General features: G+C 48.2%; 1 protein-coding gene across 1 annotated transcript in view; it reads right to left on the bottom strand.

Moving 5' to 3' along the window:
* The window catches only part of LOC140133828 (diamine oxidase [copper-containing]-like), a 28,510-nt gene extending 2,989 nt beyond the window's left edge, over nt 1-25,521 (bottom strand). The window contains exons 1-2 of the mRNA XM_072154446.1: nt 25,418-25,521; nt 1,034-2,587 (exon numbers count right to left, since the gene is read on the bottom strand). Of these exons, the coding sequence (XP_072010547.1) occupies nt 1,034-2,570 (1,537 nt within the window). The 5' untranslated portion in view covers nt 2,571-2,587; nt 25,418-25,521. The remainder of the gene's footprint in view (nt 1-1,033; nt 2,588-25,417) is intronic.
* Between the last annotated feature and the right edge of the window lie 1,141 nt (nt 25,522-26,662).

Here is a 26,662-nt window from a genome sequence, read left to right as displayed (position 1 = left end):
ATACTTCCCCCTATGTACAAGAATATAACTACTATAATACTGCCCCCTATGTACAAGAATATAACTACTATAATACTGCCCCCCATGTACAAGAATATAACTACTATAATACTGCCCCCCATGTACAAGAATATAACTACTATAATACTGCCTCCTATGTACAAGAATATAACTACTATAATACTGCCCCCTATGTACAAGAATATAACTACTATAATACTGCCTCCTATGTACAAGAATATAACTTCTATAATACTGTCCCTATGTACAAGAATATAACTACTATAATACTTCCCCCTATGTACAAGAATATAACTACTATTATACTGCCCCCTATGTACAAGAATATAACTACTATAATACTGCCCCCAATGTATAAGAATATAACTACTATAATACTGCCCCCTATGTACAGGAATATAACTACTATAATACTGCCCCTATGTACAAGAATATAACTACTATAATACTGCCCCCTATGTACAGGAATATAACTACTATAATACTGCCCCCTATGTACAGGAATATAACTACTATAATACTGCCCCCTATGTACAAGAATATAACTACTATAATACTGCCCCCTATGTACAAGAATATAACTACTATAATACTGCTCCCTATGTACAAGAATATAACTACTATAATACTGCCCCCTATGTACAAGAATATAACTACTATAATACTGCCCCCTATGTACAAGAATATAACTACTATAATACTGCCCCCATGTGCATAGTTATTATTACTGACTCTCTGAGCCTATTATTACAGTATAATATAATGTTTATATGAAGTCTCTCAGGGTTATCTTGGGGCAGCTATTCATGTAATAATACTTTATCTTATCGCTGATCAGTGTCTTCAGAATTGCCCCATGCAGGTGGCTCCAGGGTCAGGTGAAGACTGCGGAGACTTTCACAATGTATTTGCTTCCTAAAGATAAGATAATGTTCCTACTTTCTACTACAAAGGAACCTACTTATTGACACTTTCCAAGTTCTAACAGGACTTGTGGTTGGTGGTTTCTTACCTGCAATGTCAAGGTCCACCTTATAGTTGACCAAGTGTGTGTGCAGGTTGCCCAGGACATTGCTGTGGACCCTACTTCCAGTGTGGAGGCCATCGGGGGTGAAAAACGTGGCATGAATGTATCCCGTGGCGCTGACCTTAACTTCTATGACTCCATTCTGATAGAAGATGAAGTCCCAGATGTAGTCATAGTTATAGACGGTGGATGTGGTCCTCACTACTAGGACCTGGTTCTCCACCCCTGCGTAGAATTTGTACCCCCCATCGTAGGTGCTGTCGAAGTGTCTCCGTAAGGGTAACCCTGTGGGCTGCTCGAAGATGCACAAGGCGTTCTTATACCGCACTGGTTTGTCTGTGTCGTAGTAATTGTAGAGATCCTGGTAGGTCGCCACTTCGGGACAGTCGATTCCTTTTGCCAATTCGTAATGTACAGTTCCCATCCCCCACCCGGAGTCGATGTACTTTGTCTGCATTCCGGCCGGTGAGACCCCACTGTAGAAGGCGATGGCCTCCTGGATGCTCACCTCATAGGCTATCCTCTCGTTATTATACCGGATATCAAAGATCTGGAGACCAGCAGATGGACGGACTCGGTAAGCAAAGCTCCAACCAGAATACTCCACGTAGTTACCCAGAATGTGGTAACGTTTCCCTTGGGGTGCACATAGTTTTGGTCCAGGAATATCTGTTTTGGTCTTAAATTCTCCACGGGGCTCGAAGGTCGAATACGGATCATTGGTGTCGTTAGATAGCCGTAGCTTGGTCAGTTGATTCTTCTCATACTTTTGGACCAGCTCCTTGACACCATCGAAGTATTGACCATTGTACCAGATCTTGTCAATGCTCCACTCACTTGGGTTTACTGATCGATGATTCAGTAAGATTTCCATTCCAATAGGGTGGAGGAAGAACCCATCTAGATACTTCTGAAGCACCAGCCATGAGCGACGCTCTCCAGATTTTAGGCCCCGGGGGGCAATGTCAGTGAAGGTGAGACAACGTGAGGAGCAGTTATAGAAGGAGAAGCCGGAAGTCTCCAACAAGATGTGGTTAAAATCTTGGGTCAGCTCTAAAAGACGTCTGTAAATCCTCTCATACTCCAGGAAAGTCATGGGTCGGGACTCGTATCTGATTGGCTTGTTGCTTTTCGAGGTCACTGGTTTGTAATAATACGGGTGAGGGAGGGGGCCGACAATGTATTCAGTGATGTTAGGTTGTGCCTGGTCTCCGAAGAAGATGACCACCTTGGCCTCTCGTAGAGGTTTGGGTCCAAGGTTATCCAAAAAGTTCAGGACGTGGCGCTTCTTGGGCAAGTTGAGCTCCATCATGAAGAGGGAGTTTTTGCCAAAGTGACTTCTAATGGGGACTAAACGGAGCTGCTCCTGGTCCATGAGGAAATTCCGAACTGATGTCATCTCCTCCGGGGTCAGGTCCGAGAAGACAGACGCCATATAACGACCCTTAGAAAGCGAACTTGAGTGAGTGGCTCCAACCATAGACATTAAGACCAGAAACTGTAGGACAGGTTTGAGGTCCATGGCAGGACGTGTGGACTCTACAAGGAACAAGGAGAAAATCCAATTAAAGCTTTTACATTGGACATTTTTTTATGTAGAAAAATGTAAAAAAACTCTTTTATCAATTTAACACAACGTCTTCTAAGCCGTGCAAAAAAAAAAAAAAAAAAGCTGTATTGGGAGCTGCAGGAGCATGAAACCAATGTCCAGTGCAAAAGTTATAGCGCCCCCTATAATCTATTATATGTAAAGGGAAGGTTAATAAAAATTTGCCAAAAATTTGGGAACCTCGTCCATCTCAATATATTAAGCCATATTTTAACCCTTTGCACACAGTGGCTGCTCCGATCCACCCGGATGCAATGTGTTTTTTTTACATTTCTTTTCTCCTTTCTTTAAATTTTTGATGCTCAGTTTTTTCTTTGTGACTTTTTGAGCTGCTTCCCACGTAATGATTCATTTTTACTCATTTCTATTAGGGGGAGGAGGCAATAAAAATAAAATCCTGTACAGGAATTCCCTGGGTTATGTACAAGATAGGGTACATAGACTTGTTCTTAAGATGAATTTGTATGTGAGTCGCAGCTGTATATTTTATAATTGAAGTTCTAGGCAATTTTTTTATTTTTTGCCCAAGTGACAATTGGAGTTTCAAAATTTTTAGCTGTAACTGGACCAAGGATTATCAATAAAGCTTCATTACAGACACCTTACAGCTCATCATTACAGCCTGGAACTATAGTAACATCCAGAGAGGTCACCAGAGGTCACAGGGGGCAGAGGGGTCCGTCTTTAACTATGGGTCGTCTGTAAGTTGGGTGTCCTTAAGTAGGGGACCGCCTGTAATTCCATGGTTGTGCTTTTGGTATTTTGTTCTTGATCTTGTTGTAGGCTTTTCCTTATTTTATTTAATCTTTTCTAATAGTTTTGTTACGGGGCTTGAAGCTGTGATCTTGTTATCCTGCTCTATATACACTCACCGGCTAATTTATTCGGTACACCTGTCCAACTGCTCGTTAACACTTAATTTCTAATCAGCCAATCACATGGCGGCAACTCAGTGCATTTAGGCATGTAGACATGGTCAAGACAATCTCCTGCAGTTCTCCCGAGCATCAGTATGGGGAAGAAAGGTGATTTGTGGCCTGTGAACGTGGCATGGTTGTTGGTGCCAGAAGGGCTGGTCTGAGTATTTCAGAAACTGCTGATCTACTGGGATTTTCACGCACAACCATCTCTAGGGTTTACAGAGAATGGTCCGAAAAAGAAAAAACATCCAGTGAGCGGCAGTTCTGTGGGCGGAAATGCCTTGTTGATGCCAGAGGTCAGAGGAGAATGGGCAGTCTGGTTCGAGCTGATAGAAAGGCTCAAATCGCCACCCGTTACAACCAAGGTAGGCAGAAGAGCATCTCTGAACGCACAGTACGTCCAACTTTGAGGCAGATGGGCTACAGCAGCAGAAGACCACACCGGGTGCCACTCCTTTCAGCTAAGAACAGGAAACTGAGACTACAATTTGCACAAGCTCATCGAAATTGGACAGTAGAAGATTGGAAAAACGTTGCCTGGTCTGATGAGTCTCGATTTCTGCTGCAACATTCGGATGGTAGGGTCAGAATTTGGCGTCAACAACATGAAAGCATGGATCCATCCTGCCTTGTATCAGCGGCTCAGGCTGGTGGTGCTGGTGTCATGGATCCATCCTGCCTTGTATCAGCGGCTCAGGCTGGTGGTGGTGGTGTCATGGATCCATCCTGCCTTGTATCAGCGGCTCAGGCTGGTGGTGGTGTCATGGATCCATCCTGCCTTGTATCAGCGGGTCAGGCTGGTGGTGGTGGTGTCATGGTGTCTTTGGGCCCCTTGGTACAACGCCACAGTCTACCTGAGTATTGTTGCTGCCCATGTCCATCCCTTTATGAGCACAATGTACCCTGTAACATCTGATGGCTACTTTCAGCAGGATAATGCGCCATGTCATAAAGCTGGAAGCATCTCAGACTGGTTTCTTGAACATGACAATGAGGTCACTGGACACAAATGGCTCCACAGTCACCAGATCTCATCCAATAGAGCATCTTTGGGATGTGGTGGAACGGGAGATTCGCATCATGGATGTGCAGCCGACAAATCTGCGGCAACTGTGTGATGCCATCATGTCAATATGGAGCAAAATCTCTGAGGAGCTTCCAGCACCTTGTTGTATCTATGCCACGAAGAATTGAGGCAGTTCTGAAGGCAAAAGGGGGTCCAACCCGTTACTAGCATGGTGGACCTAATAAAGTGGCCGGTGAGTGTATATAACATCTTTGGATTTTGGTAAATATGTGACACTTCTCTTACCTCTCGTGGGGTCTGGTCTCCGGTGCAGGGGGCGCATTGGATGGAGCCTAATTCTTGAATAGTTTTTGGTGCCTGTGAGTTGCCTGAAGCGTATAACATATATCATCTTGACAAAAGTATATACGCACTAATCTCAATGCACGGGTGCCAGAGGCGGCACTCAGAGCCCTTTTTGTGGGCACCCGGACCATCGCCCCAGCACCAGGCAGGACTCAAAGAATCTTCCTACAGTTCCGAGCTACGAAAAAGATGCTGCTTTCAGTCCTATATTAAAGTGATACTTACTTCACTACTTGGGACTGTAGGAAGAGGGAGAATTAGTAGACAGGACCGAATTATCTTTGGATGACCTCTTGCTGGCCCCACGATTATCTGATTACAGAGGGACGCTGGAAAAAAGCTAAAATGATGCAGATTTTCCATCTTATCCTCAGGAGGCCAATATGATTGGACGTTGTTGAGGAACAGGGAGCAATAAGTTACTGCTTTAATTTTTGGTTGGCACCTCGCAATAAATAAGGGGGGTTTGGGTTGCAGTGTGGGCACTCGGCCGCTTAAAGGTTCGCCATCACCGTTATTGGGGATCCCTATCACTCTTACAGGGGACCTTTCACCTCTCTCGTCAAGTTGACAATTCTTTTCTCTTGGACTATAGTTTCTTACAGTTCTGTGTTGTATCCTTCCTCTTTTATTCCTCCTAGAACTTTAGGAATTCTATGTCCAGCAGGGGGCGTGTCTAATTCGCCAGCACTGATTGGACAATGTCATACATTTCAAGGAACGCCCCCTACTGATAAAAGCCGCCTAGCAATCAAGTCATAGATGTCTAGGAAGAATTACAGAGGAACGACACAACTTACATATCAAGAAGATGATGAAGAATTGTATTATCATGGGAGACAGGATTTGAGAGGTTGGAGCTCCCCTTTAAGGTGCTTACACTCGATAAGTAATAAGCGATGAAACTGAGATTGGATCCCCCCCAAACCTGCTGCGTAGGGACTGTAGCTAAGGGACATGTCTGTCCTGAGTGTAGTTACTGGTCTAAACTTTTTGCAAATAGGCAGCAATGATGCAAAAATATGAGGTTCAAACAATCCCCTTAACAATATTGAACCTGAGCCAGCAGGGGGCGCCAAATGGATGTGTGGCCACTAACAGGAGATCAACACTATTATTAAATGCAGCTTTGGATGTGACTGGAGGAAGATATGATGCAACTAAAGATCAAAACAATCTTACAACAGTCTTATTGTGGGGTTCTCCATAATTGTCCGATACTTATTTACAGCGATCAGAGTCCTGTATTACTAAAACAAAGTTCCAAATCTGAAACATAGTTTCATGTTACAATTCTGTCTTTCTGCAGTCACCACCAGGGGGAGCTCAAGACTTTAATGTTTATTGTCTACACCAGGGGTCCCCAAACTACTGCCCGTGGGCCACATGCGGCCTGCAGAGCGTTTTTATCTGGCCTCCTCCGCATCCCCATGGCCTCTGGCTGTCGGGCAGGGGCCTCCGTCCACATCGTGTATAGTGTTTGATGTGGCCGGAAACGGCGTCTCGAGCTCTATTATTGCAGGTGGAGCACAACCCTGGCGCACATCGCTCTTTGAACCTGGATACGCGGCCGCGCACCCCTTCCTGTCGGGCAGCAGCCAGAACAAAAGCAGACGCGGGAGCCAATGCCAGAAGTGAGTATAGGATTTTAAAACAGCAGTAAAAATATTGTGCCAGCCGGGGGCCCTAATAATTAATATTTAGTATAACAAATGTTTTAAAAGAGGTTTTCAGCCCTAAAGGTCATTAATTGCAGATCGAAGGCGTATGATACCCAACATTCCCGAAATATTAATTATGGGGGCATTAAAGGAAATCAGCATTAAAGGAGAAGCATAGGAAATAATTAATGGTGGGGAGAAGCATAGGAAATAATTAATGGTGGGGAGAAGCATAGGAAATAATTAATGGTGGGGAGAAGCATAGGAAATAATTAATGGTGGGGAGCAGCATAGGAAATAATCAATGGTGGGGGTCTGGATAAGAAATAACTAATGGTGGGGGCAGCATAGGAACGAATTAATGGTGGGGGGCAGCATATGAAATAATTAATGGTGGGGGCAGCATATGAACTAATTAATGGTGAGGGGCAGCATAGGAAATAACTAAAAGTGGGGGGCAGCATATGAACTAATTAATGGTGGGGGGCTTCATATGAAATAATTAATGGTGGGGGGCAGCATATGAAATAATTAATGGTGTGGGCAGCATATGAAATAATTAATGGTTGGGGGCAGCATAGGAAATAATTAATGATAGGGGGGCGCATATAAAGTAATTAATGGTGGGGGCAGCATAGGATATAATTAATGGGGGGCAGCATAGGAAATAATTCATGGTGAAGGGGCAGCATAGGAAATAACTAATGGTGGGGTGGGCAGCATATGAAATAATTAATGGTTGGGGGCAGCATAGGAAATAATTAATGGTAGGGGGCCGCATATAAACTAATTAATGGTGGGGGGCAGCATAGGAAATAATTAATGGTGTGGGCAGCATATGAAATAATTAATGGTGAAGGAGCAGCATATGAAATAATTAATGGTTGGGGGCAGCATAGGAAATAATTAATGGTAGGGAGGCACATATAAAGTAATTAATGGTGGGGGCAGCATAGGAAATAATTAATGAGGGGCAGCATAGGAAATAATTCATGGTGAAGGGGCAGCATAGGAAATAATTAATGGTAGGGGGCCGCATATAAACTAATTAATGGTGGGGGGCAGCATAGGAAATAATTAATGGTGTGGGCAGCATATTAAATAATTAATGGTTGGGGGCAGCATAGCAAATAATTCGTGGTGAAGGAGCAGCATATGAAATAACTAATGGTTGGGCGCAGCAAATGAACTAAGTAATGGTGGGGGGCAGCATATGAAATAATTAATGGTGGGGGGCAGCATATGAATTAATTAATGGTGGGGGGCAGTATATTAAATAATTAATGGTGTAGGAGCAGCATATGAAAAAAGTAAAGGTGAAGGAGCAGCATATGAAATAATAAATGGTTGGGGGCTACATAGGAAATAATTAATGGTGGGGGGCAGCATAGGAAATAATTAATGGTGGGGGTCAGCATATGAAATAATTAATGATGGGGCAGCATATGAAATAATTAATGTTAGGGGGCAGCATATAAACTAATTAATGGTTGGGGGCAGCATATGAAATAATTAATGGTGGGGGGCAGCATATGAACTAATTAATGGTGGGGGGCAGCATATGAAATAATTAATGGTGGGGCAGCATAGGAACGAATTAATGGTGAAGGAGCAGCATATGAAAAAATTTATGGTTGGGGGGGCAGCATATGAACTAATTAATGGTGGGGAGGGCAGCATAGGAAATAATTAATGGTGAAGGAGCAGCATATGAAATAATTAATGGTTGGGGGCAGCATAGGAAATAATTAATGGTAGGAGGGTGCATATAAACTAATAAATGGTGGGGGGCAGCATAGGAAATAATTAATGATGGGGCAGCATATGAAATAATTAATGGTTGGGGGCAGAATATGAAATAATTAATGGTGGGGGGCAGCATAGGAAATAATTAATGATGGGGCAGCATAGGAAATAATTAATGGTTGGGGGCAGAATATGAAATAATTAATGGTGGGGGCAGCATATGAAAAAATTAATGGTGGGGGGCAGCATTTAAAATAATTAATGGTGGGGGCAGCATAGGAACGAATTAATGGTGAAGGAGCAGCATATGAAAAAATGTATGGTGAAGGAGCAGCATATGAAATAATTAATGGTTGGGGGCAGCATAGGAAATAATTAATGATAGGGGGGCGCATATAAAGTAATTAATGGTGGGGGCAGCATAGGAAATAATTAATGGGGGGCAGCATAGGAAATAATTCATGGTGAAGGGGCAGCATAGGAAATAACTAATGGTGGGTGGGGCAGCATATGAAATAATTAATGGTAGGGGGCCGCATATAAACTAATTAATGGTGGGGGGCAGCATATGAAATAATTAATGGTGAAGGAGCAGCATATGAAATAATTAATGGTTGGGGGCAGCATAGGAAATAATTAATGGTAAGGGGCGCATATAAAGTAATTAATGGTGGGGGCAGCATAGGAAATAATTAATGAGGGGCAGCATAGGAAATAATTCATGGTGAAGGGGCAGCATAGGAAATAATTAATGGTAGGGGGCCGCATATAAAGTAATAAATGGTGGGGGGCAGCATAGGAAATAATTAATGGTGTGGGCAGCATATTAAATAATTAATGGTTGGGGGCAGCATAGCAAATAATTCGTGGTGAAGGGGCAGCATATGAAATAACTAATGGTTGGGCGCAGCATATGAACTAATTAATGGTGGGGGGCAGCATATGAAATAATTAATGGTGGGGGCAGCATATGAAAAAAATAATGGTGGGGGGCAGAATATGAAAAAATTAATGGTGGGGGTCAGCATGAGAAATAATTAATGGTGGGGGGCAGCATAGGAAATAATTAATGGCGGAGGGGCAGCATAGGAAATAATTAATGGGGGAGGGGCAGCATAGGAAATAATTAATGGGGGAGGGGCAGCATAGAAAATAATTTATGGGTAGAGGGGCAGCATAGGAAATAATTAAGGGGGGAGGGGCAGCATAAGTAATAATTAATGGGAGAGGGGCAGCATAGGAAATAATTAATGGGAGAGGTTCAGCATAGGAAATAATGGGAGAGGTTCAGCATATAAAATAATTAATGGGGGAGGGGCAGCATAGGAAATAATTAATGGTGGGGGGCAGCATAAGAAATAATTAATGGTTGGGGGCAGCATATTAAATAATTAATGGTAGGGGCAGCATATGAAATAATTAATGGTGGGGGCAGCATATGAAATAATTAATGGTGGGGGGCAGCATATGAAATAATTAATGGTGGGGGGTAGCATATGAAATAATTAATGGTGGGGGGTAGCATATGAAATAATTAATGGTTGGGGGCAGCATAAGAAATAATTAATGGTGGGGGCAGCATATAAAATAATTAATGGTGGGGGGCAGCATATGAAATAATTAATGGTGGGGGGCAGCATATGAAATAATTCATGGTGGGGGGCAGTCAGAGGTCGCACTAACATTTTTCCAGAAGGGTAATAATACTTCTCTCACAATTTTTGAGGAGTATTTTTAACCCAGGAGGAGAACGAAATTTTCACTAATAAATGTATAACTCCCAGGCGTGTATATATAGTGTTATAAGACGTCTATTAATACAAGGAAAAAGTTACAGCTCCTGTTTTCTGTGCTTAAAAGGGTTTTCCCACAAATTCAAGTTAGGCCATATCCACGGGATAGGGTCTAATTTGAATTCTTGGGAAAACCCCTTTGGGATGCATTCACGCCTTTTTTATGCGTTTTTGACGCATCCAAAGGCTTCACATGTTTAAGTAACATTGCGTTTTAGCAAATGCAATGGAAACAGAATGTTACATCAACATGTGATCAAGGTTGAAGCCTTTGGAATGCGTCAAAAACTAATCAAAAAACGCAACGCATCGTGTGAACGCACCAAAACGCATCAAATAGCAATTACATTGCTGTCAACATTGTGTTAACAAAACACATGCATCAATACAATTTTATTGCATGCGTTTTGTAAACAAAATGTTGACAGCAATGTAATTAGGCAAATCTCGTCTCAGCTGTTGTGATGCATTTGAAAACGTAGGTAATAACCTCACCCTTAGGCTGCATTCACACTACTGTATGGGGGACATATACGGCCGACGTATATGCGGCCAATATACGTCCCCCATACACTTCTATGGGCTCACGGCCCTGTACACGTGCAGCACCGTACCGCTCCGTAGCCCGGGAAAAGATAGGACATGTCCTATCTTTTCCCGTATTATGGCGCCGCGGCCATACATTGCTATGGAGAGGGGCGGGGGTGAGCTGCGCTCCTCCTCCTCCTCTCCCCGCGCTGCCGTGTGCATGTAGCCTTAGGCTGGTGCCACACGTAACGCTTTGTCTGCGCTTGCAAACGCAGACAAAGTCGCGCCCACCGGGGCGTGCCTCGGCCCCATCGCATCGGCGTTTCTATGGAAACGTCTGCGATTGGGAACAAGCCACCGGTGTTTTGCGCTTTGTCTGCATTTGCAAGCACAGACAAAGCGCTACGTGTGGCACCAGCCTTAGGCCACATGCACACAACCATGTGGGGGACGCATGTACAACCGCAAGCTTTCGGCTGTACATATGTCCCCAATAGATGGTTGCACGGAGTGATACCGCTCCGTACACGGGAAAATGACATGTCCTAGTGTTGCGGCCAGTACCCAATGTATTAAAATTGTATTTCAATTCCTGCACGGCTACGTTCTGGCGGGCATACGGTTTGTTTGAATGCAGCCTTACTGTCTACAGAGTAGACTATTTAATTAATAAAATTATTTAATTAATTTGCTGCGGTTTGGGAACTTTTTTTTTTTCTTACAGGGGCACATTTAGGGAGGAACACATAGTATTTGTGTTCCCTGCTTTTCTTTCATATAGATGACAGATAACAGTGATCTACTGGTAACAACCCATTGGATCACTGTCATCAGTGATCTGTATACAGAGACATGCAGAGAGGGTGCATACCAGGGGCGTCGCTAGGTCAAAAGATCCGGGGCTCGTGCCCCGGATCTTTTGGCTGGAGCCCCGGATCTCCCCTGCGCATCCTCCTCTCTCTCATCACAATCTCCACAGATGGTGATGAGAAGGAGTGTAGTCACTGTTTTCCCCAGCAGGGGCTGCAGCCTCTGGAGGACTAATACTGAAGGACCTGTGATGATGTCATGGATGGTCACATGACCTGCCGGGGAAACACACAGTGAACACATAGACCTGCATCATTGAGGTAAGTGGGGTGTGTGGGGGACATTACCTACAGGGGGGGCTGTGTGGGGGCTGTATGGGAGACATTACTTACTGGGGGGGCTGTGTGGGAGACATTACTTACTGTGGGGGGGGGGGGCTGTGTGTGGGCACATTACTTACTGGGGGGAGCAGTGTGGGGGACATTACTTACTGGGGGGGCTGTGTGGGAGACATTACTTACTGGGGGGAGCAGTGTGGGGGACATTACTTACTGGGGGGGGCAGTGTGGGGGACATTACTCACTGGGGGGGCTGTGTGGGAGACATTACTTACTGGGGGGGCTGTGTGTGGGCACATTACTTACTGGGGGGGGGCTGTGTGGGGGCACATTAGCTACTGGGGGGGCTGTGTGGGGGCACATTAGCTACTGGGGGGGCTGTGTGGGGGCACATTAGCTACTGGGGGGGCTGTGTGGGGGCACATTAGCTACTGGGGGGGCTGTGTGGGGGCACATTAGCTACTGGGGGGGCTGTGTGGGGGCACATTAGCTACTGGGGGGGCTGTGTGGGGGCACATTAGCTACTGGGGGGCTGTGTGGGGGCACATTAGCTACTGGGGGGGCTGTGTGGGGGACATTAGCTACTGGGGGGGCTGTGTGGGGGCACATTAGCTACTGGGGTGGCTGTGTGGGGGACATTAGCTACTGGGGGGCTGTGTGGGGGCACATTAGCTACTGAGGGTAGCTGTGTGGGGGACATTAGCTACTGGGGGGGGCTGTGTGGGGGCACATTAGCTACTGGGGGGGCTGTGTGGGGGCACATTAGCTACTGGGGGGCTGTGTGGGGGCACATTAGCTACTGGGGTGGCTGTGTGGGGGCACATTAGCTACTGGGGTGGCTGTGTGGGGGCACATTAGCTACTGGGGGGGCTGTGTGGGGGCACATTAGCTACTGAGGGTAGCTGTGTGGGGGCACATTAGCTACTGAGGGTAGCTGTGTGGGGAACATTTTGGGGGTGGTAGATGTATGGGGGTCATTGATTTGTGGCTGTGCGGGGCACGTTACTGGGGGGCTGTGTGTAGCACGTTACTGGGGGGCTGTGTGGGGGACATTTCTTGGGGCGTGTTCACACGTGGCACTAGAACAGGCCTCAGTTTGATCTCATTTGCGTTTCTAGTGAGACCAGTGTGATGGGTAACAAGCTCCTGGTGTTTAAATGCAAGCCTTACAGTATTTGGGGGAGATTGTTGGGGGCAGCAGCAGGATAACACTGTCCAAGATGTAGGGACAATGGGGAACATAAGATGTGGTGATGTCTAATGGAGGAGACGTCACCTGCAGTCACTGGAGGGAAAAAGTAGGGATTTCTCCTGTGGTTTCTGTAGCTGTATACACTGGCAGGTTGTTATTGGCACAACCACATGTGAGGGCGTTATGTACAGGGGGGGCATTACTAAAAGTCTGATACACATGCATTGGGGCCCGTGCCCCGGATCTTTTTCCACCCTAGCAACGCCCCTGGTGCATACAGCACCTTCCCTGCAGCCTCTCACTGTATACAGGGGCTGTATAGGAAATAATTAATGGTTGGGGGCAGCATAGGAAATAATTAATGGTGGGGGCAGCATAGGAAATAATTAATGGGGGAGGGGCAGCATAGGAAATAATTAATGGGGGAGGGGCAGCATAGGAAATAATTAATGGGGGAGGGGCAGCATAGGAAATAATTAATGGTGGATGGCAGCATTGGAAATAATTAATGGTGGGGGCAGCATAGGAAATAATTAATGGTGGGGGCAGCATAGGAAATAATTAATGGTGGGGGCAGCATAGGAAATAATTAATGGGGGAGGGGCAGCATAGGAAATAATTAATGGGGGAGGGGCAGCATAGGAATTAATTAATGGTGGATGGCAGCATAGGAAATAATTAATGGGGGAGGGGCAGCATAGGAAATAATTAATGGTGGATGGCAGCATAGGAAATAATTAATGGTGGAGAGGCAGCATAGGAAATAATTAATGGGGGAGGGGCAGCATAGGAAATAATTAATGGTGGATGGCAGCATAGGAAATAATTAATGGTGGGGGCAGCATAGGAAATAATTAATGGTGGATGGCAGCATAGGAAATAATTAATGGTGGGGGCAGCATAGGAAATAATGGTGAGGGACAGCATAGGAAATAATTAATGGTGGAGGGGCAGCATAGGAAATAATTAATGGTGTGGACAGCATAGGAAATAATTAATGGTGGGGGCAGCGTAGGAAATAATTAATGGGGGAGGGGCAGCATAGGAAATAATTAATGGTGGGGGCAGCATAGGAAATAATTAATGGTGTGGGCAGCATAGGAAATATATAATGTTGGGGGCAGCATAGGAAATAATTAATGGGGGAGGGGCAGCATAGGAAATAATTAATGGGGGAGGGGCAGCATAGGAAATAATTAATGGGGGAGGGGCAGCATAGGAAATAATTAATGGGGGAGGGGCAGCATAGGAAATAATTAATGGGGGAGGGGCAGCATAGGAAATAATTAATGGGGGAGGGGCAGCATAGGAAATAATTAATGGTGGGGGCAGCATAGGAAATAATTAATGGTGGGGGCAGCATAGGAAATAATTAATGGTGAGGGGCAGCATAGGAAATAATTAATGGTGGGGGGCAGCATAGGAAATAATTAATGGTGGGGGGCAGCATAGGAAATAATTAATGGTGGGGGGCAGCATAGGAAATAATTAATGGGGGAGGGGCAGCATAGGAAATAATTAATGAGGGAGGGGCAGCATAGGAAATAATGGGGGGTGGGGGCAGCATAGGAAATAATGGGGGGTGGGGGCAGCATAGGAAATAATTAATGGTGGGGGCAGCATAGAAAATAATTAATGGGGAAGGGGCAGCATAGGAAATAATTAATGGGGAAGGGGCAGCATAGGAAAAAATTAATTGGAACCGAATATTGACCATCCTATGAACCAAAAGCAGGCTAATACTTCCCATGGAGATGCTGGTAAGTACTTGCTCTTTACTTTAAATATTGTATTTGTTCCTGTTTTGTATTTTTAAGATCTGTGCAGTGTATAGAGGAATTTCTTATTTTTTATTTTTAAACTTTAGTCCGGCCCTCCTACTTTCTAAGAGGGACTGTGAACGTCCCCCTTTGTAAAAGTTTAGGGGGGGGGGCTGTGTGTGGGCACATTACTTACTGGGGGAAGGGGCAGTGTGGGGGACATTACTTACTGGGGGGGCTGTGTGGGAGACATTACTTACTGGGGGGGGGGCTGTGTGTGGGCACATTACTTACTGGGGGGGCTGTGTGGGGGACATTAGCTACTGGGGGAGCTGTGTGAGGGCACATTAGCTACTGGGGGGGCTGTGTGGGGGACATTACCTACTGGGGGGGCTGTGTGGGGGCACATTAGCTACTGGGGGGGCTGTGTGGGGGACATTACCTACTGGGGGGGCTGTGTGGGGGACATTACCTACTGGGGGGGCTGTGTGGGGGCACATTAGCTACTGGGGGGGCTGTGTGGGGGCACATTAGCTACTGGGGGGGCTGTGTGGGGGCACATTAGCTACTGGGGGGGCTGTGTGGGGGCACATTAGCTACTGGGGGGGCTGTGTGGGGGACATTAGCTACTGGGGGGGCTGTGTGGGGGACATTAGCTACTGGGGGGGCTGTGTGGGGGACATTAGCTACTGGGGGGGCTGTGTGGGGGCACATTAGCTACTGGGGGGGCTGTGTGGGGGACATTAGCTACTGGGGGGGGCTGTGTGGGGGCCTTAAGTTACTGGGGGGGCTGTGTGGGGGACATTAGCTACTGGGGGGGGGGCTGTGTGGGGGCACATTAGCTACTGGGGGGGCTGTGTGGGGGACATTAGCTACTGGGGGGGCTATGTGGGGGACATTAGCTACTGGAGGGGCTGTGTGGGGGCACATTAGCTACTGGGGGTAGCTGTGTGGGGGCACATTAGCTACTGGGGGTAGCTGTGTGGGGGCACATTAGCTACTGGGGGTAGCTGTGTGGGGGCACATTAGCTACTGGGGGGCTGTGTGGGGGCACATTAGCTACTGGGGGGGCTGTGTGGGGGCACATTAGCTACTGGGGGGGCTGTGTGGGGGCACATTAGCTACTGGGGGGGCTGTGTGGGGGCACATTAGCTACTGGGGGGGCTGTGTGGGGGCACATTAGCTACTGAGGGGGCTGTGTGGGGGCACATTAGCTACTGAGGGTAGCTGTGTGGGGAACATTTTGGGGGTGGTAGATGTATGGGGGTCATTGATTTGTGGCTGTGTGGGGCACGTTACTGGGGGGCTGTGTGGGGGACATCTCTTGGGGCGTGTTCACACGTGGCACTAGGACAGGCCTCAGTTTGATCTCATTTGCGTTTCTAGTGAGACCAGTGTGATGGGTAACAAGCTCCTGGTGTTGCTAGCCTTACAGTATTTGGGGGAGATTGTTGGGGGCAGCAGCCAGATAACACTGTCCAAGATGTAGGGACAATGGGGAACATAAGATGTGGTGATGTCTAATGGAGGAGACGTCACCTGCAGTCACTGGAGGGAAAAAGTAGGGATTTCTCCTGTGGTTTCTGTAGCTGTATACACTGGCAGGTTGTTATTGGCACAACCACATGTGAGGGCGTTATGTACAGGGGGGGCATTACTAAAAGTCTGATACACATGCATTGGGGCCCGTGCCCCGGATCTTTTTCCACCCTAGCAACGCCCCTGGTGCATACAGCACCTTCCCTGCAGCCTCTCACTGTATACAAGGGCTGCTGTGACAGGAGACTGATAATAATCTGCCCCCGGTCACAGTACACGATCGGGCTGTCACATAGACAGCACGATCCTGTTACTGGCTGTGTGCACGATCACACACAGATCAGGAGCACAGCCCCGGCAACAGATGCCCGCCCCCTCCCCTCGCTCGGCCCCGCCCCCTCCCTCGCTCGGTCCCGCCCCCTCCCCTCGCTCGGCTCCTCCATCTCCTCACCTATCTCTCGGCGTCTGGCGGGAGAGGCTCGGACGGTGAGCAGGAAGTCCCTCCCTGTCCTGCCTCCAGCCACTCAGCGCTGCGATCCTGCAGCCGGCGCCGTCACCGCTTGGAAGCGGCAGCTCATAGGAAAATCACCAAGCGTATTAATACGCTTGGTGATTTTTTGGGGGAGTAAATCAGCCTCTAAACGCGTCTATGACGCGTGTAGAGGCGTTATCGCGACCTCTGGGGCCAGCATAGGAAATAATTAATGGTGGAGGGGCAGCATAGGAAATAATTAATGGTGGAGGGGCAGCATAGGAAATAATTAATGGTTGGGGGCAGCATAGGAAATAATTAATGGTGGGGGCAGCATAGGAAATAATTAATGGTGGGGGCAGCATAGGAAATAATTAATGGGGGAGGGGCAGCATAGGAAATAATTAATGGTTGGGGGCAGCATAGGAAATAATTAATGGTGGGGGCAGCATAGGAAATAATTAATGGTGGAGGGGCAGCATAGGAAATAATTAATGGTTGGGGGCAGCATAGGAAATAATTAATGGTGGGGGCAGCATAGGAAATAATTAATGGGGGAGGGGCAGCATAGGAAATAATTAATGGGGGAGGGGCAGCATAGGAAATAATTAATGGTGGATGGCAGCATAGGAAATAATAACTGGGGGAGGGGCAGCATAGGAAATAATTAATGGTGGATGGCAGCATAGGAAATAATTAATGGTGGAGGGGCAGCATAGGAAATAATTAATGGGAGAGGGGCAGCATAGCAAATAATTAATGGTGGATGGCAGCATAGGAAATAATTAATGGTGGATGGCAGCACTGGAAATAATTAATGGTGAGGGACAGCATAGGAAATAATTAATGGGGGAGGGGCAGCATAGGAAATAATTAATGGTGGATGGCAGCACTGGAAATAATTAATGGTGAGGGACAGCATAGGAAATAATTAATGGTGGGGGGCAGCATAGGAAATAATAAATGGTGGAGGGGCAGCATAGGAAATAATTAATGGTGAGGGACAGCATAGGAAATAATTAATGGTGAGGGACAGTATAGGAAATAATTAATGGTGGGGGGCAGCATAGGAAATAATTAATGGTGGGGGCAGCATAGGAAATAATTAATGGGGGAGGGGCAGCATAGGAAATAATTAATGGTGGGGGCAGCATAGGAAATAATAAATGGTGGAGGGGCAGCATAGGAAATAATTAATGGTGAGGGACAGCATAGGAAATAATTAATGGTGGGGGGCAGCATAGGAAATAATTAATGGTGGGGGCAGCATAGGAAATAATTAATGGGGGAGGGGCAGCATAGGAAATAATTAATGGTGGGGGGCAGCATAAGAAATAATTAATGGTGGGGGGCAGCATAAGAAATAATTAATGGTGGGGGCAGCATAGGAAATAATTAATGGTGGGGGCAGCATAGGAAATAATTAATGGGGGAGGGGCAGCATAGGAAATAATTAATGGTGGCGGGCAGCATAGGAAATAATTAATGGTGGGGGCAGCATAGGAAATAATTAATGGTGGGGGGCAGCATAGGAAATTATTAATTGTAGGGGCAGCATAAGAAATAATTAATGGTGGGGGCAGCATAGGAAATAATTAATGGTGGGGGCAGCATAGGAAATAATTAATGGTGGGGGCAGCATAGGAAATAATTAATGGTGGGGGGCAGCATAGGAAATAATTAATGGTGGGGGGCAGCATAGGAAATAATTAATGGTGGGGGCAGCATAGGAAATAATTAATGGGGGAGGGGCAGCATAGGAAATAATTAATGGTGGGGGGCAGCATAAGAAATAATTAATGGTGGGGGCAGCATAGGAAATAATTAATGGTGGGGGCAGCATAGGAAATAATTAATGGTGGGGGGCAGCATAGGAAATAATTAATGGTGGGGGGCAGCATAGGAAATAATTAATGGTGGGGGGCAGCATAGGAAATAATTAATGGTGGGGGGCAGCATAGGAAATAATTAATGGTGGGGGCAGCATAGGAAATAATTAATGGTGGGGGCAGCATAGGAAATAATTAATGGTGGGGGCAGCATAGGAAATAATTAATGGTGAGGGACAGCATAGGAAATAATTAATGGTGGGGGGCAGCATAGGAAATAATTAAAGGAAACCTACCATTTCAAATGGTAGGTTTAAGCTGTAAACACCGAGCACCAGCTCAGGGTGAGCTGGTGCCGGTGCTTAGTTTCGTTAGTGTTAAAACCGCGGTATCGCGGTTTTAACACTTTTTAAACTTTATAGCAGAAGCCGCTTCGGCGCTGCGCGCGACCGTGCGCGCGCAACGCCTGCGGCATTTCCTATGTAGACGCGCGCACGGTCGCGCGCAGCGCCGAAGCGGCTTCTGCTATAAAGTTTAAAAAGTGTTAAAACCGCGATACCGCGGTTTTAACACTAACGAAACTGAGCACCGGCACCAGCTCACCCTGAGCTGGTGCTCGGTGTTTACAGCTTAAACCTACCATTTGAAATGGTAGGTTTCCTTTAATGGTGTGGACAGCATAGGAAATAATTAATGGTGTGGACAGCATAGGAAATAATTAATGGGGGAGGGGCAGCATAGGAAATAATTAATGGTGTGGACAGCATAGGAAATAATTAATGGTTTGGACAGCATAGGAAATAATTAATGGTGGGGGCAGCATAGGAAATAATTAATGTTGGGGGCAGCATAGGAAATAATTAATTGTGGGGGCAGCATAGGAAATAATTAATGGTGGGGGCAGCATAGGAAATAATTAATGGTGGGGGCAGCATAGGAAATAATTAATGGGGGAGGGGCAGCATAGGAAATAATTAATGGGGGAGGGGCAGCATAGGAAATAATTAATGGTGGGGGCAGCATAGGAAATAATTAATGGTGGGGGCAGCATAGGAAATAATTAATGGTGGGGGCAGCATAGAAAATAATTAATGGTGGAGGGCAGCATAGGAAATAATTAATGGTGGGGGCAGCATAGGAAATAATTAATGGTGGGGGCAGCATAGAAAATAATTAATGGGGAAGGGGCAGCATAGGAAATAATTAATGGGGAAGGGGCAGCATAGGAAATAATTAATTGGAACCGAATATTGACCATCCTATGAACCAAAAGCAGGCCAATACTTCCCATGGAGATGCTGGTAAGTACTTGCTCTTTACTTTAAATATTGTATTTGTTCCTGTTATGTATTTTTAAGATCTGTGCAGTGTATAGAGGAATTTCTTATTTTTTATTTTTAAACTTTAGTCCGGCCCTCCTACTTTCTGAGAGGGACTGTGAACGTCCCCCTTTGTAAAAAGTTTAGGGACCCCTGGTCTACCTACTTATCTCTATGATAACACAGTTAACATTAATCTCCTGAGCTCCCCCCAGTGGTGGCTGCAGGACTGGCCCAAATTTACTAAGATCAGTGCATTATCCTGTGTAGTGTGCAGGGGGCGCCAGATTCAGGATTTCTGGTACACGCTCTGCAGGAATCTAGCGCCCTCTGCCCTGCGCCGACAGAATGCACAACTTTTTTTTGGTGAAATTTTTAACATGGGGTGTGCGACACTATTCTGTTGGAATTTGCATGACAAAGCTGACCCACGGTCCGACTGAGCACCGGAGCGGCCTCTTCAGTGCAGAAATTAGTCGTATGAAGACCAGTGCAGCCGTCACGTGCGACACAAATAAGATGTGCTGGACCCCCTGTGCTCAGGGTAGTATAGATGTGCTGGGCCCCTGTGCTCAGGGTAGTATAGATGTGCTGGGCCCCCTGTGCTCAGGGTAGTATAGATGTGCTGGGCCCCTGTGCTCAGGGTAGTATAGATGTGCTGGGCCCCCTGTGCTCAGGGTAGTATAGATGTGCTGGGCCCCCTGTGCTCAGGGTGGTATAGATGTGCTGGGCCCCCTGTGCTCAGGGTAGTATAGGTGTGCTGTGCCCCCTGTACTCAGGGTAGTATAAATGTGCTGTGCCCCCTGTGCTCAGGGTAGTATAGATGTGCTGGGCCCCCTGTACTCAGGGTAGTATAAATGTGCTGTGCCCCCTGTGCTCAGGGTAGTATAGATGTGCTGGGCCCCCTGTGCTCAGGGTAATATAGATGTGATGTGCCCCCTGTGCTCAGGGTAGTATAGATGTGCTGTGCCCCCTGTGCTCAGGGTAGTATAGATGTGCTGTGCCCTCTGTGCTCAGGGTAGTATAAATGTGCTGGGCCCCCTGTGCTCAGGGTAGTATAGATGTGCTGTGCCCCCTGTACTCAGGGTAGTATAGATGTGCTGGGCCCCTGTGCTCAGGGTAGTATAGATGTGCTGTGCCCCCTGTGCTCAGGGTAGTATAGATGTGCGGGGCCCCCTGTGCTCAGGGTAGTATAGATGTGCTGTGCCCCCTGTGCTCAGGGTAGTATAGATGTGCTGTGCCCCCTGTGCTCAGGGTAGTATAGATGTGCTGTGCCCCCTGTGCTCAGGGTAGTATAGATGTGCAGTGCCCCCTGTGCTCAGGGTAGTATAGATGTGCTGGGCCCCTGTGCTCAGGGTAGTATAGATGTGCTGGGCCCCCTGTGCTCAGGGTAGTATAGATGTGCTGGGCCCCCTGTGCTCAGGGTAGTATAGATGTGCTGGGCCCCCTGTGCTCAGGGTAGTATAGATGTGCTGTGCCCCCTGTACTCAGGGTAGTATAGATGTGCTGGGCCCCTGTGCTCAGGGTAGTATAGATGTGCTGGGCCCCCTGTGCTCAGGGTAGTATAGATGTGCAGTGCCCCCTGTGCTCAGGGTAGTATAGATGTGCAGTGCCCCCTGTGCTCAGGGTAGTATAGATGTGCAGTGCCCCCTGTGCTCAGGGTAGTATAGATGTGCTGGGCCCCTGTGCTCAGGGTAGTATAGATGTGCAGTGCCCCCTGTGCTCAGGGTAGTATAGATGTGCAGTGCCCCCTGTGCTCAGGGTAGTATAGATGTGCTGTGCCCCCTGTGCTCAGGGTAGTATAGATGTGCAGTGCCCCCTGTGCTCAGGGTAGTATAGATGTGCAGTGCCCCCTGTGCTCAGGGTAGTATAGATGTGCAGTGCCCCCTGTGCTCAGGGTAGTATAGATGTGCAGTGCCCCCTGTGCTCAGGGTAGTATAGATGTGCAGTGCCCCCTGTGCTCAGGGTAGTATAGATGTGCAGTGCCCCCTGTGCTCAGGGTAGTATAGATGTGCTGTGCCCCCTGTGCTCAGGGTAGTATAGATGTGCAGTGCCCCCTGTGCTCAGGGTAGTATAGATGTGCAGTGCCCCCTGTGCTCAGGGTAGTATAGATGTGCTGGGCCCCTGTACTCAGGGTAGTATAGATGTGCTGTGCCCCCTGTGCTCAGGGTAGTATAGATGTGCAGTGCCCCCTGTGCTCAGGGTAGTATAGATGTGCAGTGCCCCCTGTGCTCAGGGTAGTATAGATGTGCTGGGCCCCTGTACTCAGGGTAGTATAGATGTGCAGTGCCCCCTGTGCTCAGGGTAGTATAGATGTGCAGTGCCCCCTGTGCTCAGGGTAGTATAGATGTGCAGTGCCTCCTGTGCTCAGGGTAGTATAGATGTGCTGTGCCCCCTGTGCTCAGGGTAGTATAGATGTGCTGGGGCCCTGTGCTCAGGGTAGTATAGATGTGCTGGGCCCCCTGTGCTCAGGGTAGTATAAATGTGCTGGGCCCCCTGTACTCAGGGTAGTATAGATGTGCTGTTCCCCCTGTGCTCAGGGTAGTATAGATGTGCTGTGCCCCCTGTGCTCAGGGTAGTATAGATGTGCTGGGGCCCTGTGCTCAGGGTAGTATAGATGTGCTGGGCCCCCTGTGCTCAGGGTAGTATAGATGTGCTGGGCCCCCTGTGCTCAGGGTAGTATAGATGTGCAGTGCCCCCTGTGCTCAGGGTAGTATAGATGTGCTGGGCCCCTGTACTCAGGGTAGTATAGATGTGCTGTGCCCCCTGTGCTCAGGCTAGTATAGGTGTGCTGTGCCCCCTGTGCTCAGGGTAGTATAGATGTGCAGTGCCCCCTGTGCTCAGGGTAGTATAGATGTGCAGTGCCCCCTGTGCTCAGGGTAGTATAGATGTGCAGTGCCCCCTGTACTCAGGGTAGTATAGATGTGCTGTGCCCCCTGTGCTCAGGGTAGTATAGATGTGCTGGGCCCCCTGTGCTCAGGGTAGTATAGATGTGCTGTGCCCCCTGTGCTCAGGGTAGTATAGATGTGCTGTGCCCCCTGTACTCAGGGTAGTATAGATGTGCTGGGCCCCTGTACTCAGGGTAGTATAGATGTGCAGTGCCCCCTGTGCTCAGGGTAGTATAGATGTGCAGTGCCCCCTGTACTCAGGGTAGTATAGATGTGCTGTGCCCCCTGTGCTCAGGGTAGTATAGATGTGCTGTGCCCCCTGTGCTCAGGGTAGTATAGATGTGCGGGGCCCCCTGTGCTCAGGGTAGTATAGATGTGCTGGACCCCCTGTACTCAGGGTAGTATAGATGTGCGGGGCCCCCTGTGCTCAGGGTAGTATAGATGTGCGGGGCCCCCTGTGCTCAGGGTAGTATAGATGTGCTGTGCCCCCTGTGCTCAGGGTAGTATAGATGTGCTGGGGCCCTGTGCTCAGGGTAGTATAGATGTGCTGGGCCCCCTGTGCTCAGGGTAGTATAAATGTGCTGGGCCCCCTGTGCTCAGGGTAGTATAAATGTGCTGGGCCCCCTGTGCTCTGGGTAGTATAGATGTGCTGTGCCCCCTGTACTCAGGGTAGTATAGATGTGCGGGGCCCCCTGTGCTCAGGGTAGTATAGAAGTGCTGTGCCCCCTGTGCTCAGGGTAGTATAGATGTGCGGGGCCCCCTGTGCTCAGGGTAGTATAGATGTGCTGTGCCCCCTGTGCTCAGGGTAGTATAGATGTGCGGGGCCCCCTGTGCTCAGGGTAGTATAGATGTGCTGGACCCCCTGTACTCAGGGTAGTATAGATGTGCTGTTCCCCCTGTGCTCAGGGTAGTATAGATGTGCTGTGCCCCCTGTGCTCAGGGTAGTATAGATGTGCGGGGCCCCCTGTGCTCAGGGTAGTATAGATGTGCTGTGCCCCCTGTGCTCAGGGTAGTATAGATGTGCTGTGCCTCCTGTGCTCAGGGTAGTATAGATGTGCTGTGCCCCCTGTGCTCAGGGTAGTATAGATGTGCTGGGCCCCCTGTGCTCAGGGTAGTATAGATGTGCTGGACCCCCTGTGCTCAGGGTAGTATAGATGTGCTGTGCCCCCTGTGCTCAGGGTAGTATAGATGTGCAGTGCCCCCTGTGCTCAGGGTAGTATAGATGTGCAGTGCCCCCTGTGCTCAGGGTAGTATAGATGTGCTGTGCCCCCTGTGCTCTGGGTAGTATAGATGTGCTGTGCCCCCTGTGCTCAGGGTAGTATAGATGTGCTGTGCCCCCTGTGCTCAGGGTAGTATAGATGTGCTGTGCCCCCTGTGCTCAGGGTAGTATAAATGTGCTGTGCCCCCTGTACTCAGGGTAGTATAGATGTGCTGTGCCCCCTGTGCTCAGGGTAGTATAAATGTGCTTCTCCTCATCCAGGGCCCTAGTTATTATCCAGGGCCCCACTCATCATTTAGCTCCCCCCTCATCATCCAGCGCCCCCTCTTCATCCAGCGCCCCCTCTTCATCCAGCGCCCCCTCATCTTCCAGCGCCCCAGCACCCCCCTCCTCATTATCCAGCACCCCCTCATCATCCAGCGCCCCCTCTTCATCCAGCGCCCCCTTATCATCCAGCGCCCCAGCTCCCCCCTCCTCATTATCCAGCACCCCCTCATCATCCAGCACCCCAGCTCCCCCTCTCCTCATTATCCAGCACCCCCTCATCATCCAGCACCCCCTCTTCATCCAGCGCCCCCTCATCATCCAGGCTCCCAGCACCCACCCTTCTCATTATCCAGCGCCCCCTCATTATCCAGCACCCCCTCATCATCCAGAGCTCCCTCTTCATCCAGCGCCCCCTAATCATCATCCAGCACCCCCCTCTTCATCCAGCACCCCCCTCTTCATCCAGCACCCCCCTCTTCATCCAGCACCCCCCTCTTCATCCAGCGCCCCCTCATTATCATCCAGCGCCCCCTCATTATCCAGCACCCTCCTCTTCATCCAGCGCCCCCTCATTATCATCCAGCGCCCCCTCTTCATCCAGCGCCCCCTCATTATCCAGCACCCTCCTCTTCATCCAGCGCCCCCTCATTATCATCCAGCGCCCCCTCTTCATCCAGCGCCCCCTCATTATCATCCAGCGCCCCCTCATTATCATCCAGCGCCCCCTCATTATCATCCAGCGCCCCCTCATTATCATCCAGCGCCCCTCATTATCATCCAGCGCCCCCTCATTATCATCCAGCGCCCCCTCATTATCATCCAGCGCCCCCTCTTCATCCAGCACCCCCCTCTTCATCCAGCGCCCCCTCATTATCATCCAGCGCCCCCTCATTATCCAGCACCCTCCTCTTCATCCAGCGCCCCCTCATTATTATCCAGCGCCCCCTCTTCATCCAGCACCCCCTCATTATCATCCAGCGCCCCCTCTTCATCCAGCGCCCCTCCTTTGATGTGTCTGTTGTGATTATACGTGGCATCGCTGCTTGTCGCCCCCTGAGACGCAGGATGATGCTTCACCATCCAGAGTTATCCCGGCCCCGGACTCACCTGCAGATCTGGATGCAGAGCGCTGGCAGCGAGCAGTCACCTGTCTCGTCACCGGAGGCTGTAATCAGCTCCGCAGCCTGGACTGTTATATAGAGAGATGGGAGGGGGGGGGGGGGGGGAGGGAAGCGCCAGACACAGCAGAGACCAGGAATCAGCACGAGTGTCGTCCTCCGCACACAAACACACAATGCAGCCGCAGCATGGACTATATACAGCAGAGGAAGTATGGACAGTATAGAGCAGCGACAATATGGACCATACAGAGCAGAGGAAGCATAGATTATATACAGCAGTGACAGAATGGACCATATAGAGCAGAGGAAGTATGGACAATATAGAGCAGTGACAGTATGAACCATATACAGCAGAGACAGCATGGACTATATACAGCAGAAGGAAGTATGGACAGTATAGAGCAGCGACAATATGGACCATACAGAGCAGAGGAAGCATATACTATATAGAGCAGTGACAGAATGGACCATATAGAGCAGAGGAAGTATAGAATATTTAGATCAGAGGAAGTATGGACAATATAGAGCAGCGACAGTATAGATCATAAAGAGCAGCCACATCATAGACTATATAGAGCAGAGGGTGTATAGATCATATAGACCAGCGGCAGTATGGACAGTATACAGCAGAGGATAGACAGTATAGACTATATAGAGCATCGACAGTATATAGCATATAGAGCAGCGGCGGCATGGACCGTATAGAGAAGATGAAGTATAGACTATATAGAGAAGCGCCAGTATAGATCAAATAGAGCAGCAAAAGTATAGACCATATAGAGAAGTTGCAGTATAGACTATATAGAGCAGCAACAGTTTAGACCGTATAGAGCAGCGGAAGTATAAACCATATAAAGATGTGGCAGTATAGACCAAATAGAGCAGAAGAAGTATAGACTATATAGAGCAGCGACAGTATAAAACATATAGAGCAGCCGCCTCCTAGACTATATAGAACAGAGGAGTATACATCATATAGAGAAGTGGCATTATAGACTATATAGAACTATATAGAGGGTTCTCTACAGTACTAATCGGAGGAGGGATCTTGACAGTACTAGCAAGTGGAGTGGTCTCTATAGTACTAGCAGTAGGAGGAGTCTCTATAGTACTAGCAGTAGGAGGAGTCTCTACACTACTAGCAGTAGGAGGAGTCTCCATAGTACTAGCAGTAGGAGGAGTCTCTATAGTACTAGCAGTAGGAGGAGTCTACACTACTAGCAGTAGGAGG

The sequence above is a fragment of the Engystomops pustulosus genome, chromosome 5 (genome assembly GCF_040894005.1).
Source record: "Engystomops pustulosus chromosome 5, aEngPut4.maternal, whole genome shotgun sequence".
Classification (NCBI taxonomy): domain Eukaryota; kingdom Metazoa; phylum Chordata; class Amphibia; order Anura; family Leptodactylidae; genus Engystomops; species Engystomops pustulosus.
Note: the sequence above shows the minus strand (reverse complement) of the source record. Positions and strands in the feature narration are given on the sequence as shown.